The sequence below is a fragment of the Balaenoptera physalus genome (genome assembly GCF_965194825.1).
Source record: "Balaenoptera physalus genome assembly, chromosome: 3".
Lineage (NCBI taxonomy): Eukaryota > Metazoa > Chordata > Mammalia > Artiodactyla > Balaenopteridae > Balaenoptera > Balaenoptera physalus.
Window position 1 is genome coordinate 117094152 of NC_138890.1, and position 17368 is coordinate 117111519.

Sequence of the window (17368 nt, forward strand, 5' to 3'; positions counted from 1 at the left end):
TTTGAAAGTAATCTTTTTTCTGAGCAGCAGATCTCAACAATGGTCTTAAAATATCAGTAAACCATGTTGTAAGCAGATGTGCAGTCATTCAGGCTTAGTTCCATTTCTAGAGAACAGGCAGAATAGATTCAGCCTAACTCTTAAGGGTCCTAGGATTTTCAAAATAGTAAATGAGCATTGGCTTCAATTTAACATCACGAGCTATCTTAGCCCCAAACAAGAGAGTCAGCCTATCCTTTGAAGCTTTAAAGCCAGGCATTGACTTCTCTCTAGCTATGAAAGTCCTAATGGCATCTTCTTCAGTAGAAGGTTATTTTGTCTACATTGAAAATCTGTTATGTAGCATAGCCACCTTCATTAATGATGTTAGCTAGATCTTTTGGATAACATGCTGCAGCTTCTACAACACTTGCTGCTTCACCTTGAGCTGTGTTATAGAGACAGCTTATTTCCTTAAACCTCATGAACCAACCTCTGCTAGCTTCAAACTTTTCTTCTGCAGCTTTCTCACCTCTCTTAGCCTTCATAGAATCAAAGAGATTTAGGGCCTTGCTCTGAATTAGGCTTTGGCTTAAGGAAATATTGTTTCCTTAAGTCTGGTTTGATCTTCTATCCAGACCACTAAAACTTTCTCCATATCAGCAATAAGGATGTTTCACTTTCTTTTCATCTGTGTGTTCACTGGAGTAGCATTTTTAACTTCCATCAAGAATTTATCCTTTGCATTCACAACTTGGCTAACTGTTTGGTGCAGGAGGCCTAACTTTTGGCATATCTCAGCTTTCGACAAGGCTTTCTCACTAAGCTTAGCGTTTCTAGCTTTTGATTTAGAGTGAGAGATGTATGACTCTTCCTTTTACTTGAACACTTAAGGCCATTGTAGGGTTATTAATTGGTCTAATTTCAATATTGTTGTGTCTCAGGGAACAAGGAGGCCCAAGGAGAGGGAGAGGGACAGGGGAACGGCCAGTTGGTGGAGCAATCAGCACACACACAACATTTATTAAGTTCACCATCTTATATAGGCATAGTTTGTGGTGCTTCAAAGTAATTACAATAGTAACATCAAAGATCACTGATCACAGATCACCATAACAAATATAATAATAATGAGAGAGTTTGAAATATTGCGAGAATTACCAAAATGTGACAAAGGGACACGAAATGAGCAAATTCTGTTGGAAAAATGGTCCTGCTGATAGACTTGCTCCATGCAGTTGCCACAAACCTTCAATTTGTCAAAAACACAATATCTTTGAAGCACAATAAAGTGCAATAAAGAAGGTATGTATGTAAATATATATTTATATGTGTGTGTTTTTTTTAATTATTAGCACCTTTAATTATTATTTATTTATTTATTTATTTATTTATTTGGCTGTGTTGGGTCTTCGTTTCTGTGTGAGGGCTTCCTCTAGCTGCGGCAAGCGGGGGCCACTCTTCATCGCGGTGTGCGGGCCTCTCACTATCGTGGCCTCTCTTGTTGCGGAGCACAGGCTCCAGACGTGCAGGCTCAGTAGTTGTGGCTCACGGGCCTAGTTGCTCCACGGCATGTGGGATCTTCCCAGACCAGGGTTTGAACCCGTGTCCCCTGCATTAGCAGGCAGATTCTCAACCACTGCGCCACCAGGGAAGCCCATATATGTGTATTTTATATATAATTAAACTTTTTATTTTGAGATAATTACAGATTTATACAAATTGTGAGAAATTGATTTGATGCTTCTCTTTTCTAATGTAAGGGTTTAGTGCTATAAATTTCTCTTTCAGGACTTTTTATTTGTGTCCTATAAATTTGATACATTGTACTTTCATTTTCATTCAGTTCAGTGTATATTTTTAATTTTCCTGAAGACCTCCTCTTTGACCCATAGATTATTTAGAAGTATGTTGATTCGTTTCCCAGTGTTTGGAGAGTTTTATGTTATCTTTATGCGATGGATTTCTAGTTTGTTTCCATTGTGCTCAGGGAACCCTTCTCAGGATTTCAATGTGTTTAATTTTTTTTTAATGGCCCAGGATATGGTCTGCCTTCGTATATGTTCCATTGGCACTTGAAAAGAATGTATTGTCTACTCTTTATGAGCAGAGTGTTCTATAAATGTCAATTAGATCCAGTTGGTTGATGGTAGTGTTGATTTCTTCTATATCTTCGCAAATTTTCTGTCTACTTCTTCTATCGATTTTTGAGAGGTGTTGAAATCTTCGACTATAACTGTGAATTTGTCTATTTCTCCTTTTAGTTCTATGAGTGTTTACTTCATAGATTTTGTAATTCTTGTTAGTACATGTATATTTAGGATTGCTACATCTTCATGATAGATTGACTTTTTTATCATTATGTAGTTTCTCTCTCCATCTCTGGTAATTTGTTTGCTCTGAAGTCTACTTTATCTGATATTAACATAGCCAATCTTGCTTTCTTTTATTAATGTTTGTTTGATATAACATTTCTGTCCTCTTACTTCAATCTATCTATAACATTACATTTGAAATTAGTTTCTTGTAGACAGTATAGTTGGGCTATGTTTTTAATCCATTCTGCTAATCTCTATGTTTTTGTTGTCGCATTTAGACCATTTACATTTAATGTAATTATTGATATTAGGGCTTAAGTTTATCATTTTATTTTTTGTTTTCTGTTTGTTCACTGTGTTTTTAATTTCTCTGTTTTTTTTCTTCCTATATTTTTTGTGAGTTACTTGAATATTTTTTAGATTCCCATCTTGATTAACCTACAGTTTTTTGAGTATATCTTTTTTTATAGCTTTTTCAGTGATTGCTCTCAGTAGTTTATTCACTGCAAGAGCAAATCTAACTGTGCAGAAATTATTATCCCTACAATAAATATCTAATTTGTAAAATATGACTATCAAAACTTTTAATAATAAAGTTGTGATAATAATAATTACATTTTAAAATAAAAGCTTGAATTTTTTCTTTTATACTGGAAGTTCTCTTTCTATGGTGGTAACATTTAACTTTAGTCTCATCTTTGGCCAAATATTGAATTTAATGGTTGGCCATTTGACAACTCAAATATGTATTCAGCACACCTCTAAAAGCTGCTATCAAAAAGAATGAGATAAAATTGAATAGCAAAACAATTTTGAAAAAGAAGTATAAAATTATAAGACTCAGACCATCTCATTTCCAGACTTACTATAAAGCAAGTTATCAAGACCATATAGTATTAGGGAAAAGATAAACAATAGAGCAACAGAAGAAAGTCCAGAAATAGACCCATGCATATGTAATCAAAGGCAGTTCAATGGGAAAAGGATTGTCTTTTCAACAAATATTACTGAAATAATTGAACATCCATGCCAAAAAATAAAAAAGAACTTCAATCCATATCTTCCACCATGTACAAAACTTAACACAAAATGAGTCATAAACCTAAATGTAGAATCTAACATTACAAAAATTTCTTAAAAATAAAAAAGAAGTAAAAGAACAAAATCTTTTTGACCTTGAGTTAAGCCAGGGTTTCTCAGCCTTAGCACTATTTACAGTTTGGATTGGATAATTCTTGTGTGAGGGGCTGTTCTGTGCATTGTAGGATGTTTAGCAGCATCCTTGGTTCCATTAGACACCAGTAGCACCCCCACCCCCAGTCATAACAATCAAAAACGTCTTCAGACATTGCCAAATATTCGGGATAGGTGGGTTGTCTCCCATTTGAAAACCACTGGCTTATGCAAACTCTTCTTTGATACAATATCAAAAGCATGATCCATTAAAAAACAATGATAGGGCTTCCCTGGTGGTGCAGTGGTTAAGAATCCGCTTGCCAATGCAGAGGACACAGGTTCAAGCCCTGGTCCGGGAAGATCCAACATGCCACGGAGCAACTAAGCCCGTGCGCCACAACTACTGAGCCTGAGCTCTAGAACCTGCGAGCCACAACTACTGAAGCCTGTGCACCTAGAGCCTGTGCTCCACAACAAGAGAAGCCACCACAATGAGAAGCCCATGCACCACAACAAAGAGTAGCCCCCGCTCGCCACAACTAGAGAAAGCCCTCGCACAGCAACGAAGATCTAATGCAGCCAAAAATAAAAATAAAAAAAAAACAATGATAAATCTGACTTCTTCAAAATTAAAAATTTCTGCTCTGTGAAAGACAATGTCAAGAGAATGAAAAGGGAGAAAATATTTGCATAACACATATTTGACAAAGGTCTTATATTTACGAAGTATAAAAATGGGTGAAGGTGGTCAAAAGGTAAAAACTTCCAGTTATAAAATAAATAAGCCATAGTGACTATAGTTAATAATATTGTATTGTATTGTATATTTGAAAATTGCTAAGACAATAAACCTTAAAAGTTCTCATCACAAGAAAAAAATTTTGTGTAACTATGTATGGTAATATATGTTAACTAGACTTATTGTGGTGATCATTTTGCAATACATACAAATACCAAATCATTATGCTATACACTTAAAACTAACATAATGTTATATGTAAATTATACCTTAATTTTTTTAATTAAAATTAAAAAAGAACTTTTAAAACTCAAAAACATAGGGGACTTCCCTGGTGGTCCAGTGGTAAAGAATCCGCCTTGCAATGCAGGGGACGTGGGTTCGATCCCTGGTCAGGGAACTAAGATCCCACATGTTGTGGGGCAACTAAGCCCGTGTACCACAACTACAGAGCTCGTGCGCCTAAACTAGAGCCTGTGTGCTGCAAACTACAGAGCCCATGTGCTCTGGAACCCGCGTGCCACAACTACAGAGCCCACGCACCCTGGAGCCTGTGTGCCACAACTAGAGAAGAGAAAACACTCATGCCACAATAAAAGATCCCACACGCCTCAACGAAGATCCCGCGTGCCGCGACTAAGACCCAACACAGCCAAAAATAAATAAAATAAATAATAAATAAATCTTTAAAATAAATAAATAAATAAATAAAAACATAAACAACCCAACTTTTTTAATGGGCCAAAGACTTGAACAGATACTTTACCAGAGAAGACATATAGATGGCAAATATACATATAAAAAATGTTCAACATCATTAGTTATTAAGGAAATGCAAATTAAAACCACAGGAGATACCACTTCATACCTATTAGAAAGGTTAAAAATTTAAATCTTGTAATACCATACTACCCAGGAATCCCATGCTTAGGTACAAGCAAAATGAAAATTTATGTCCATAGAAAAACCTGTTCACCAATATTTATAGCAGATTTATTCACAGTCACTCAAAATTGTAAACAATCCAAATATCCTTCAGTTGGTGAATGAATAAACAAATCATGGTAGATTCATACAATGAAATACTGCTCAGCAATAAAAAGAATAAACTATTGGAAACACACAAAATCAGGGATGAATCTCAAACGTATTACACTAAGTGAAAAAAGCCAGACTCAAAGGCTATATACTACATGATTCCATTTATATGACCTGCTGGAAAATGCAATACTTTAGAAACAAAAAAACTGATCAGTTGCATCCAGGAGCTGGGAGGGAGTAGTGGTGGTTGGGGTGGCGGTATGAGAAAAAAACAGCCTTTTTTTTCTTTTTTAAGGAAAAATCCAGGGATGTTTCTTGTGTGTTTTTAATTTATCTTCCCCTGGAAAAAAAAAAATCTTCAATACAACCTATTGAATGAAATGTCAGATGCATCTGTGGCCAATACCAGTACACTTATATAAGTATACGTTAATGTTGTATGGAAAGAGCACCTCTAAAATTGAAACTGCTTAGGTAGATTTCAGGGGTTTTAAAATGTTCTTGGGCCTTACCTTTCAACTGTTCTTTGCTCATACTAGGTGATATTTGATGACCAAATTTCTGTCACTTGGGAATTGCTAGCAGGGATGCTTGTCAATAACCCCTTTAAAAAGATTGTTTTGGGCTTCTGTGGTGGCACAGTGGTTGAGAATCTGCCTGCTAATGCAGGAGACACGGGTTCGAGCCATGGTCTGGGAAGATTCCACATGCCGTGGAGCAACTAGGCCCGTGAGCCACAACTACTGAGCCTGCGCATCTGGAGCCTGTGCTCCGCAACAAGAGAGGCCACAATAGTGAGAGGCCCGTGCACTGCGATGAAGAGTGGCCCCCGCTTGCCACAACTAGAGAAAGCCCTCGCACAGAAACGAAGACCCAACACAGCCAAAAATAAAAATAAATAAATTAAAAAAAAAAAAAAAAAGATTGTTTCTTGCTTATCCCCGTGGAACTCCAGGCTCCAGCACATAATTTGCTCTCTGTCAACAAGGGGGCTCTGTTATTTGGTCAGTGCTATAACTGTCCAGTGAAAATCTTTATAATGGTGATGATGTGAACAAAGAAAATCCTTGGCACTCTCAAGATAGGTTCATGTCAAAGATCATGTGCTTAACTCTCTGATATGTTGGTGCTATGCTAGGTGCTAGGGTTAGAAAGACAAGTAAGACAGTACAAAAGAGGACATTGTAAAAGGAAAGTGGGGCTGAGGAAGTGGTCTCAGACAAAAAGACATTCTAGTTGGTAAGAGGCACATAAGGGAGGAATAAAGCGTGTAAAGCTAGAGTAGTGGGAATCCTCTCATAAAAATAAATAACATCACTTTCTTCTGATTATTGTTCATTGCTAAAACATCAGAAATTAGAAAAAAGTATAAAGAAAACATCAAAATAGCCTATAACGCCACCATCCATGGTGAACATTTCGGTAGGTTTCCTTCCAGGCTCTTTTCTAGGTACATATACCCGGATGTTAGAATATTGGCTGAAGCCTCAAGATAATAGACACTACATTCCAAAGGAAAGTTGGAGAAACCTATGTAAAACTTGCAAAAGGTGATGGTAGAAACCCCGAGTGCACACTTAGGTGATCATGCTCCTCCAGTCGGTGATCTATATCAAAGAAGATGAGGAGATGGGAATCGTAGAAGAGGATTCCGGGGAGAGGCCATTCAATTGCTGAGGCCTGCACTACTCTGGGGACCAGAAACCGCCTTCTTTCCTCCAGAGCTCAGGGGAAATCCTTTCCTCTGGGATAATTCCCCTTCTCCTGACATTTTCCTTGGAGACCTCTCACATAATTACCTTAATGGCTCAAGCTCTGGAAAACAAAAATTAGAAAAGGAAGTGGTTTTCAGGCAACTTTTGATTTCCAGGCCTTCCCTTTGTAAGGAAGCCTTTCTCCTCTTGATTGGGATAAAGAAAAATAAAAATTGCAAGTAGAAACAAAGCAGTATCTTAAAAACTCACGCTATAGCACTTTTTTGAAACCAAATTGGGACCATATCAGACACACTGTTATTTAAAGTTAATATTATATACTAGGCACTTTCCATTATCGTCAATGGTCTTTGAAAACACCTGTGTAATGACTGCATACTGTTCCGTTTCTTGAAAAGAAACTCTGAGAAAGTGGGAGAACTCAAGGGGAACAGTAGCCTCTTCTGGTGGCAGGCAGCCAGAGGCACCGACTTGAGAGAGAAGGTTGGATAAAACCCATGAGCTGCAGAACGAGGCTGGACCAGAAGCGCTCACGTGTCACCATTACCACCGTCTTCACCTGCGTGGTTACCACTTATTGAGCACTTATTATGTTCCAGGCACTTGCTATCTTATTTTAACCACCAGAGTTCTAGTTCTGCAAGTTGAGGGTACATAATATCCATCGAGAGAGCTTGCTATCAATGCAAATGCTCACCTACCCCTTTCCTCCTTTCTCGTTCATTTGGACAAGGGTGGGGCCTAGGGATCCCAATGATCAATGTGTTCCTTGTCGATTCTGATATAGGTGAGCCACTAGAGTTGAGACATGCCAGAAAAATGAGGCTTAAAGAAGTTAAATAACTTGTCCAAGACCTTTGACCTTGAATCTGAGCAGGACCCTGTGGGGCCCTCCTGGATACAAAAGCCTTTCTGTGTCTACCCCCCTGCCCCGTTTCTTATTTGCAGAATAAGAAGTTATGAAGCAACAGGACCTGTTGGGGAGAATGCCAGTGGTTTGGGGCACCCTAGAGTATGAGGTGTAGGAGAGCAGATTCAAACAGTGGCTAATCAGGGAAGTGAAGGAATGCAAAAACAAAGTAGCAAAAATCAAGAAACTACAGTGCAGGATCCTGGTTCCTCCTCAAGGAATACACGTAACAATATCTTTGAGTTCTTCTGCAGAACTAAGGCCCCCACCCAGGTAGAGGATGGTGGCTTCAGGCTGAGCACAAGATTCCTGGAGCACCACCCTGTTACCTCACCACCAACCAATCAGAAGAAAGTCACACACCCTGCAGCCCTCACTCCAAATTTTGCTTATAAAAGCTTGTCCTCCAAACCATGGAGGAGGTCGGGTTTTTTTAGAGCACCAGCCACCCATTCTCCTTGTTTGGCCCTGCAATAAACTTTTCTCTGCTCCAAATTCTGATATTTCTGTTTGGCCTCACTGTGCTTCGGCACATGAACTTGTGTTCAGTAACAACACAAGGCAGTCTGGTGGCAGACTGTTCCTCCCCCTCCCCTGGGGCCTTAGGGGATGTTCCTTCCTGGTTGCTTCCACCTCTCCCCCAGCCCTCTCTGTGCCTAATGCCTTGTGTTGTCTTATATTCTTCCAAAAGGAGTATTCCCCAGCAAGAACTATTCTACAGGTGCCTGCTTCGAAAACAGCACCTCCATACTTTTGTTCCGACCCTTTCCTCTTCATCCTAGAGCCTAGAGCATTTCTATCAGCACTGTCAACATCTAGGAGTTTCTTAGAAATGCAGAACCTCAGGCCCCAGCCCAGACCTACTGATGCAGAATCGGATCGCCAGATGGTTCACACACATTAAAGTTGGAGCAGCCACTATCCTACACACTTCTCAGCCAGAAGTTGATCTGATTACTTGATTAAGCAAGTCACCATAAAAAGGAGTGATTTTCAACCCTGTTTGCATTTAGAATCACCTGGTGCTCTTTTTAAAATGCTGATTCCTGGGTCCTGTTCCCAGACCAATTGAATCAGAATCTTAGTGGGGGTGGAGCTTATATTCATCTATATTTTTATGCAATACCTTGGGTGAGTGTAATGTGAAGTTAGAGTTCAAAACCACTGCTTTAGAGATTCAAATATTTTAGGGGGACATTTAGAAACATAAAAACTGCTCTAAGTAATAAGAAAAAAAAATACATAAAATCCTACATGGTTTCTCATAACATTCAGGATAAATTTCAAATTTCTCACATTAACACCCAAGGCCCTTTCTGATTCTGAGCCCTGTCTACCTCTCCAGCCCCATTTCCTGCTCTCCCACACCCCATACCCTAGGGTGCCCCAAACAACAGCATTCCCCCCAACATGTCCTGTTCTTTCATACCTGTGTGACATTGCCCAAGTTCTCTCTTTAATATCCTTGCCCCATTTCTTTGCCTCTGGAAAGCCTTCCTTAACCCCATGATTCTTAAGGAAAAACAAAATCTGTTTTTAAAACTAAAACTTAAGGTTTTTGTTTTTCTTTAATGCTTTCTAGCTGTTTGTATTGTCAGGCATATCTCAAGCGCAGGGCCCCAAGCAGACGTAGGCTATTGTCTTCCACAAGCCTTGTCTTCCAATAACCACATTGAGAAAATGTTAAACATCAGAATGTGCTAATTTAGAGATGACCCTTGAATATTGTTTAAAGCTGATTTAAGCTCCAGCAAATGCAAGGCCAATGCTTCTGGGCAGAAGAAATAATCAATTTTGCCTCCTACAAACTTATTGTAAGTACCTAACACACACGCACAAAAGAAAGCCTCTCCTTTACTAGAAAAGAGCTTTTGGTACATCATGTAATTCTTACTCATTTGAAATCTAATTTGACACATAAATTGCTTTTCCTAACTTTTCATCAATTTTTAGAAACACCATGAAATGAACATTGCTTTTCCATTTATTTCTCTCTGTTGAGAATGTCCTTCCTTGAATAGAACATGAGAAAATTTTTGGATTTACTTCTCATGATTTAGTGGCCCATTTTTGAATATGTAAACTTTGGACCAAATTAAATGAAAAGTTTAAAGGTCCCTGAGAAATAGTCAGACTTTCTCTTCCATAAGTAATATGCCTGCTTGTAAGAAAAGAGCCTAAACATCTCTGAAACAAGTGTTCAATTTTTTCTTCTCATTTTTTCTTCCAACGTTTTGACAGATAGGAGTAAATAAATGCCAAGGGTATACACTTCTCTAGAATGTTCTGACCTCTAAATTCTCTCTGTCCTGTCTGCTCAGAATGGGCTTAAGGGAAACAAACAAAAAAAGTCCTATTTAAAGAACAAAATGATAGGTCTTAGCACTAGAAAGTCAACAATTGGCAGATTCTTTTATTTGTTTATTAAATATTTATTGAGCACCTACTATCAGCCAGATAGGGAGATAGGCACCTCTGTAAGCAGAATCACTTTGGTCAGGGTCATTGATGTTACTGATGATCTCTACCTTGGCAAATCTAAAGGTCAGGTCTCTGTTCTCAACTTACTCCTCCTCTCAGTGGATTTCACCCTCTTTCCTTCTCCAGAGACTTTCTCCCCTAGGCTTCTGAAATACTGCGCTTACCTGGTTTTCCTTCTACTCCCTGACTATGCCTTTGGTGTATCATTTGCTGGCTCCTCTTCCTCCTGAAAGCTAACTGTTGGACCTTTCTTCTTCTCTATCCACATTCTCATCCTCAGTGAGCTCCTCTAGTCCTGTGGCTTAATACCATCTAGGTGCTAATGACTCCCAAATCTGTATCTCCAGTCCCGTTTACCCTGAGCTCTGGACTAGATCATATATCCAACTGCACATATGATATCTCCACTTGGATGTTCAATAGAGATTTCAAACAGAGCTATTCCCCTCAATGTCCCCACATAAAGCCCCTCGTACCCCAGTCTTTCCCATTTAGTAAATTGCATCATTTGCTTGACCAAAAATCTAAACGTTAGGGATTGCATTCAGCTGCGTGTTAACAGAATCCAGCTTAACCAGAGAGCAGGGTTTTTTTGTTTGTTTATTTTCATATAATGAGAGGACCAGAGGCAGGCAGACCAGAGCTGTGCACTGGTCCCCCTAAGCCAACAATGTCCCAGCTCCTTCCATCTTTTTTCTTCACCTTCCTCATGGTTGCAAGACGGCAGCCCCACCTCCAGCCTCACATTCACATGCCAATGGAAAGAAAAGGAAGGAATTAACAAGGTGGAAGGCACAGAGCCTATATGGAAAGAGCAAAACACTCCCAGAAATTCCTAGTAGATTTCTGCTTATCTCTCATTGCCCAGAACTGTGTTACAAGCTCTACCTCAGATACAAGAGAAGCTGGGAAATATGCCTTTTTAGCTAAGCACATTGTTACCCTGCACAAATCAGGGCTCTGATATATGGAAGAAAGGTAGAATGGACTCAGATAGGCAATAGCAGTACCCGTTCTATCGTCCTGGACTGCTCTCTTTTCCTACACTTCGTTACCAGTCCCTCAGCAAGTCCTATCACTCCCACCTCCAAAAGACAGAAAATTCAACTGCTCCTCTTCATCTCCATTGCTCAGACCCCAGCCGGAGATACCATCGTCTCTCCCTCAGACCACAGCATTCGGCCTCCTAGCAGGTCACCCTCCTCCACGCTTGCCCTCTCTCTAGCCCTTTCTTCACACGGTGGCTGGGATAAGCACTTAAAATTATAAATATAATCACACCATTCCCTTTCTTAAATCCTCCAAAGCAGGGGTCCCCAACCCCCGGGCCGCGGACGGGTACCAGTTCGTGGCCTGCTAGGAACTGGTCCGCACAGCAGGAGGTGGGCAGCGGGCAAGCGAGAGAAGCTTCACCTGCTGCCCCCCATCGCTGGCATTTCCGCCTGAACCATCCCCCCACCCGCCCCCACCCGCGTCCCGTCTGTCCGTGGAAAACCTGTCTTCCACGAAACCGGTCCCTGGTGCCAAAAAGGTTGGGGACCGCTGCAAAGGATCTGTCACAGTTTGGGTTTCCCCCAAGCAGACCCTGACACAAGTAGTTTGAGAGATGCAGGACACATGGGTGGGGCTTCACAGCGAGACCAGGAAGGGAAGGCAGCCCATAGCAGGTGCGAGACCAAGCCCTCCTCCCCCGGGGGCCACAGAAGCTCAGCCCAGGGGAAGCCCTGGGAAATGGGGTTAAGACACTTGCCTCAGAATCACCTGACCGCAGGGACAAGGAGGTATTTCTACACCAGCCCCCAAGGGTTGCTGGTCGCACTCTCTTGGCTTGAGCACCTAGTCCTGGGCTCACTCCTTCCCTGAGCTAACTCACTGCAAAAGCCAGCACTTCCTTCCACTTATCAGCCTTTCTGCTTACAGACCCTCACAGCTTCTTCTTGAAGCAGAATCACAGGAGGGTGCAAGAGCCACTTTATTTCTTTAACAGGATAATTTCAAAGTACAATTTAAGGATGATGAACGTCTGTCTGAGAAATTTGCTGAGTTCTAGTCTCATTTGAAAGAGCTAAATTTTTGTGATGCTCTCTCTTTGACTGACAAAAAAAGTATATAACATCTTTACCTGAGATGAATAGATACACACTACTATATATAAAATAGATAAACAACAAGGACCTACTGTATAGCACAGGGAACTATTGGGTTGGCCAAAACATTCATTCAGGTTTTTCTGTAGGATGATACAGAAAAACCTGAACAAACTTTTTGGCCAACCCAATGTATTCAATATCATGTAATAAATTATAATGGAAAAATATCTGAAAAAGAATAGATACTGAATCACTTTGATGTACACCTCAAGCTAACACAACATCGTAAACCAACTACTCTTCAATTAAAAAATATATATATAGGAAAATTTCAAGAAGGACATATAAGATTTGGAATATTTATTTAAAGTCAATATATTAAGGTATGCATCATTTACTAATACTAGCAACTAATTATATGTATATTATAGCTATAAATGGCATTACTATGACTATGGATCTGGAGGGTATAGATGAACAGTCGGTAAATAACTGTGGATATATTTCTGCCTTTAGATTAGCTTACTACTTGTCTTTCCTTTCTTCTTCAATTGTTCTACAAAGTAATCATTACAAGCAACTGTCAGAGCTGCCACCGTGACCACAAATTCATTAAAATCCACTTCATTGTCCTTATTGGCATCCAGGTCCTGCATTATCTTATCAACCAACTCGGGATCCTTTTGACACTAAAAGGAAAAAGAAAATTTCTAACTCCCAGGCTCTGAGGTTCATAATGACAACTGAAATCGTATTTTCCTTTTATCTACATTACAGTTTGCATTTCCATTTTTAGCATCTAAAGCAATTTCCGAGAGCCTATTTGCAGGGAGGTTTGAACCAGGCACACATTCTAAATGAGTCTGGGCTTCTGCTGCCCACCCCCGGTCATATAATCCTCAGACCTAAACACCAAGAGGAGCAAACAGCAGCACATCAAAGTGAGCCGCTGCTGATGAAAATGCATTTACTGGACAGGCTGAGGGCCAGGACCTGGGGAGGAAATCAGGGGGACATGAAAAGAAGGAAGCTTTGAAGCCAAAGAGGGATAGTGAGTGACTCTGCCATTTACCAACAATGGGACTTGGAGCAAATCACTTAACATTTTAAAACGTCCTTATTTATCAAATGAGGAAAAAAATATCTCCCACAAATTTGGGGGCTACTTCAACACGCTTTTGTAAGTGCTTAGCACCACGTTGTTAGATTTAGCAAATAAAAATTCATGATGCCCAGTTAAATGTGGATTTCAGATGAGCAATGAATACTTTTTTAGTATAAGTATGTTCCAAATATTGCATGGGTCATATAATATTTTAGCTGGCTGCCTGTTTTGTGTGTCACAAAACAAAACAGAGGCACCCAGTAAAGGGTAGATCTTATAAGGATGACTCCATTTTATAGGTGGAGAGGAAAGCAAGGAGCCCATTGAGGAGACCAGGGTTCAGAAAGGGTGGGGTGGTGAAGCACCTACCTTTCCTATTATAAGAGGCTGATGAGAAATGTTTCCAAAAGTATAATTCACTTCCTCCAAGAACTCCCCATTGTCCTCTCATTAGCTGCCAACCATTAAATGGTTGGAAATTTAAATTGAATTGATCAAAATCAACTCAATCAAAAACAATTATAAATTTCACTTGAATAAATCAATGTGCCAAGTGTGGCCTACCGAGTCTTTTATTCTAAATGTTATGTAATACAGTAGCCAAACTGAATTTGAAAAAGAAAAATGTTCTCAGGGACTCTTAAAATTACTAAAAAGGTATTGTATGTTAAAAATTTTTACTTTAAGCTTTTCCCATAGAGGGTGGGGATAAGAGTGTCATAATTATAATTACTATCGTCTTAACACAGGCTTTGGACAGAATAACATCATGCCAGGCTATTACACGTGCTAAAATCAATTCAAGGCAACTCCAAAAACACAAGAGTGAGCATTTTCTTGAGGGCAGGCTCCAGACACTCCATTGTAAGGTTTCACGTGTGGTTTTATTGAACTCCTGGCTGTTTTGAGATGTAAATCTATTTGCTACCCAACTGGTCACTGGCTGGACGCACCCTTTCGGTCAATCCCAATCAGCTTGCTCTTGGCTGACAAACTCACCTGGTATTTGTTATTCACTAGAAAATTTGCCATCACATCATAAAGTACCCCAGCGTTCATTTCTGGCCCCAAACATAGTATTTATTCATTTATAGACAGCAGGACAGAGCTCCGGGTATAACTTGTGTCACTAGTTATAACTATAACTCCTAGTATAACTAGCTATACCTTTGCTGTACTACGACATTGAATAATTGATAAAAGCCTCAAATATAATTTCCAACACTGGAAACCCTAACCCTGGGCACTACAGAAAAGCTCACATGCCTACAGACACAGAAAACAAAGGTCTCTAGTGTTTGCTTCCCTGTATTTAGGATCTCGATAGGAATTATATAGTGTGTGGCAGGACACAGGAGTTGGTGTACATGGAGGCTATCTCTGAACGTGCAACGCATCCACCCTCGACTGCATGGGGAGAAAAGCCAGACTCACCGAGAGGGATTCTGTGAGATCTCGCTGCAGGAGCATTTTCAGCTCCCCCTTGTTGATCTTGAACCTGTCCCCTTCCTTGCAGGAGTAGTGGTGGAAGATTCTAATCATGGTGTCCATGGCAACCTCCAGCTGGGTGGGCGTGTTGGCAGCAGAATGGACGAAGGCAGGCCACCAAAGCCAGGGAAAGAACATTTGTGAAGGATAAGTGCGTGGGGAAACATCAACGCCTTCATTAAAAGGGAATATTGCCGTCCCTGGGTCAGCCCACGCCCCAGGTGACGGTTGTTAAACCATGATCATCGGCAATTAACCAAGCATTCTGCCCATCTAGGGCAGAGATCATCGTGGGTGAGTTTTTCTCCTCCCTAATCCCCACTCCCCAACGATGGAGCCGGTTCAAAGTGTTTGGAAGTTAGTAATCAGACAACAAATACAGAGTCATGATAAACACAGATTAAAAATAAACAAAAAGAGGAAGGAAATACATACCTGTTCAGCCAGTGCAGGGCTCTGTCAACAGGTGTTTACAATTAAACTATAAGCATATATACCCGGGGGTTTCACCCCAGCATATTTGTTCCCAAGAAGATGAAACTTGGCAGTGACAAGAGATTCAAGTGGAAGTAACTCTGAGTCTGTTTTTAATCACGAGCAGAAAGAGGTGTGAGCTGCTGCCCCATGGGCCATCACGGAAGGGCTGGTCCCCACTGTGTGCCCTGGAGGAGAAGGCAAAGAGCCAAAGAGGAGTCTTCAGTTACCCCTCATTACGGAGAGTGTGGGTACAAATGCAGTCAGTTGCTAGGAAGCTGATGACTGGGAAGAGCTCTAAAATTAGAGGAGCAGAGAAGAAACACTGGTTCAAACTTGGAGACTCCTCAGCAAAGCCAACAGCAAGGTCAAGGGAACATGCTCAGAGCAGACTCGTTAAACTAACCCAATGGACAGTGAATTGTGTAGCTGTTAAAAAAAAAAAAAAAACAAGAGGAAGCCCTCCACGTGCCAATTTAAAAAGGAACAAAGCAGCGACCCTGGGGGTGTAGGAAAGAAATAAAGCTAAGAATATATATGCGTATATATACTTGAATTTGTCTAAGGAATCAGTGAAAGGTTACCAAAGAAAGTAAAAAAAAAAGTAGTAGCTGTAAGGGCCAAGGTGGAAACAGAGCGGTTGGGAGTAAGATTTCTCATTTACCCCTTTTAAACTGATTTTAACTTCTTCAGTTACAGGACTGTATTGCCTAGTCAAGAACTAAAAAAATTGAAATCCATGGAATGAAGCCCTAGAAGCCATGCATGTAGGAATCCACAGCGGGGGATTTCTAAGTGAGAGAAACTTAACAAAGAATAAGTCACTGGAAAAACCAAAGCCAGAAACTGGCCGCTGTGCTTTAAATGCTGGCTGTGCTCTCAGGGCTGAACTTTAATTATATGGAAAGCAAACCAGTATCTCCTTTGTATTTCCTTTCCACAAGCTTGTTGGGATGTGTCCTCGACCAGCCCGCCTCCTCCATCTTACCACGAGGCAGCCTACTGGACCCTCCAGAGAGATCCCCAGGGGTGTTCTCAGCTTATACCTAAAGCCCAATTCTCAAAAATATTTTTAAATTAGTTTTTTTATGATTAAAGGAGTATAATGTGCATGGTAAAAATAATATTTTAAATACTCAAGAGTATGAAGTAAAAGTAAAATTCTCTCTCCACCATTCCCCACCCTCGTCCTTCTAGGTTAACATTTTCCTGTGTGAGAAGCAGAATCACGGTGGTAGAAAGTGTGGACGGCCTGGATCCAGCTCTCACCTCTGCCCCTGTGTGACCCTGGGCTAGTCACCTCCACTCTGTGTCTTCGTTTCCCAATCTGTACCAACGGGATCACAGTAGTAGCTACCCAACAGAAAAGATTAAATGAGTTAAAATGTGTGCCAGGAACACACTGAGTGCTTTGTATGTATCAGCTATTATTATCCTTACAGAAAAAAAAGATATGTTTATCATTTATATAATTATATATAACATTACATATATATATATATCCATAACAGCATCAACACGTGTGCCCCTAGTTTTTTTAACTTCATATGAATCTTACTATATCAGCATGTAGATCTACCCCATTCTTCACTGAAGTTGCATATTATTCCACTGGATGCATGTCCCTACGTATAGTCACGAAATATTTGTCAGGCACTGATGTTATGCCAGGTCCTGTGTAAATACAGGAGAAGAACCTTGCCCTAGCAAATCTCACTGCTATCTGTATTGGGGTTGTGTTAAGTATAGAGAACGCAGGGAATGCTGACGTCTTTTTTATGTTGGGTCTTCCCTCCAAGAATACCCCTATAGCTTTGTGACCACACTTTCCTGAGTCTCCCATTTCTGAATG

At 40.3% G+C, this 17368-nt stretch overlaps 1 protein-coding gene across 2 annotated transcripts; it reads right to left on the reverse strand.

The window, feature by feature from the left end:
- Nucleotides 1-225: 225 nt before the first annotated feature.
- Nucleotides 226-16716, reverse strand: S100Z (S100 calcium binding protein Z). Of its 2 annotated transcripts, XM_082457426.1 has the most exons (3): nucleotides 15478-16716; nucleotides 14989-15117; nucleotides 226-13138 (listed from the first exon to the last, which is right to left on the reverse strand). In XM_082457426.1, exons 2-3 carry the CDS (start codon nucleotides 15103-15105, stop codon nucleotides 12962-12964), a joined length of 294 nt encoding a protein of 97 aa, XP_082313552.1. In that variant the 5' UTR covers nucleotides 15106-15117; nucleotides 15478-16716; the 3' UTR covers nucleotides 226-12961. The 2 variants fall into 2 exon arrangements, with proteins under 2 accessions (XP_082313552.1, XP_082313551.1); XM_082457425.1 differs by having other exon boundaries at nucleotides 14989-16716.
- Between the last annotated feature and the right edge of the window lie 652 nt (nucleotides 16717-17368).

Bases quoted from the DNA above. Each gene is read 5' to 3' on its own strand.
- S100Z (XM_082457425.1), bottom strand. From the start codon at position 15,180: ATGTTCTTTCCCTGGCTTTGGTGGCCTGCCTTCGTCCATTCTGCTGCC. The intron at 13,139-14,988 runs GTGAGTCTGGCT...TTTTCCTTTTAG, and splicing joins ATCTCACAGAATCCCTCTCG to TGTCAAAAGGATCCCGAGTT.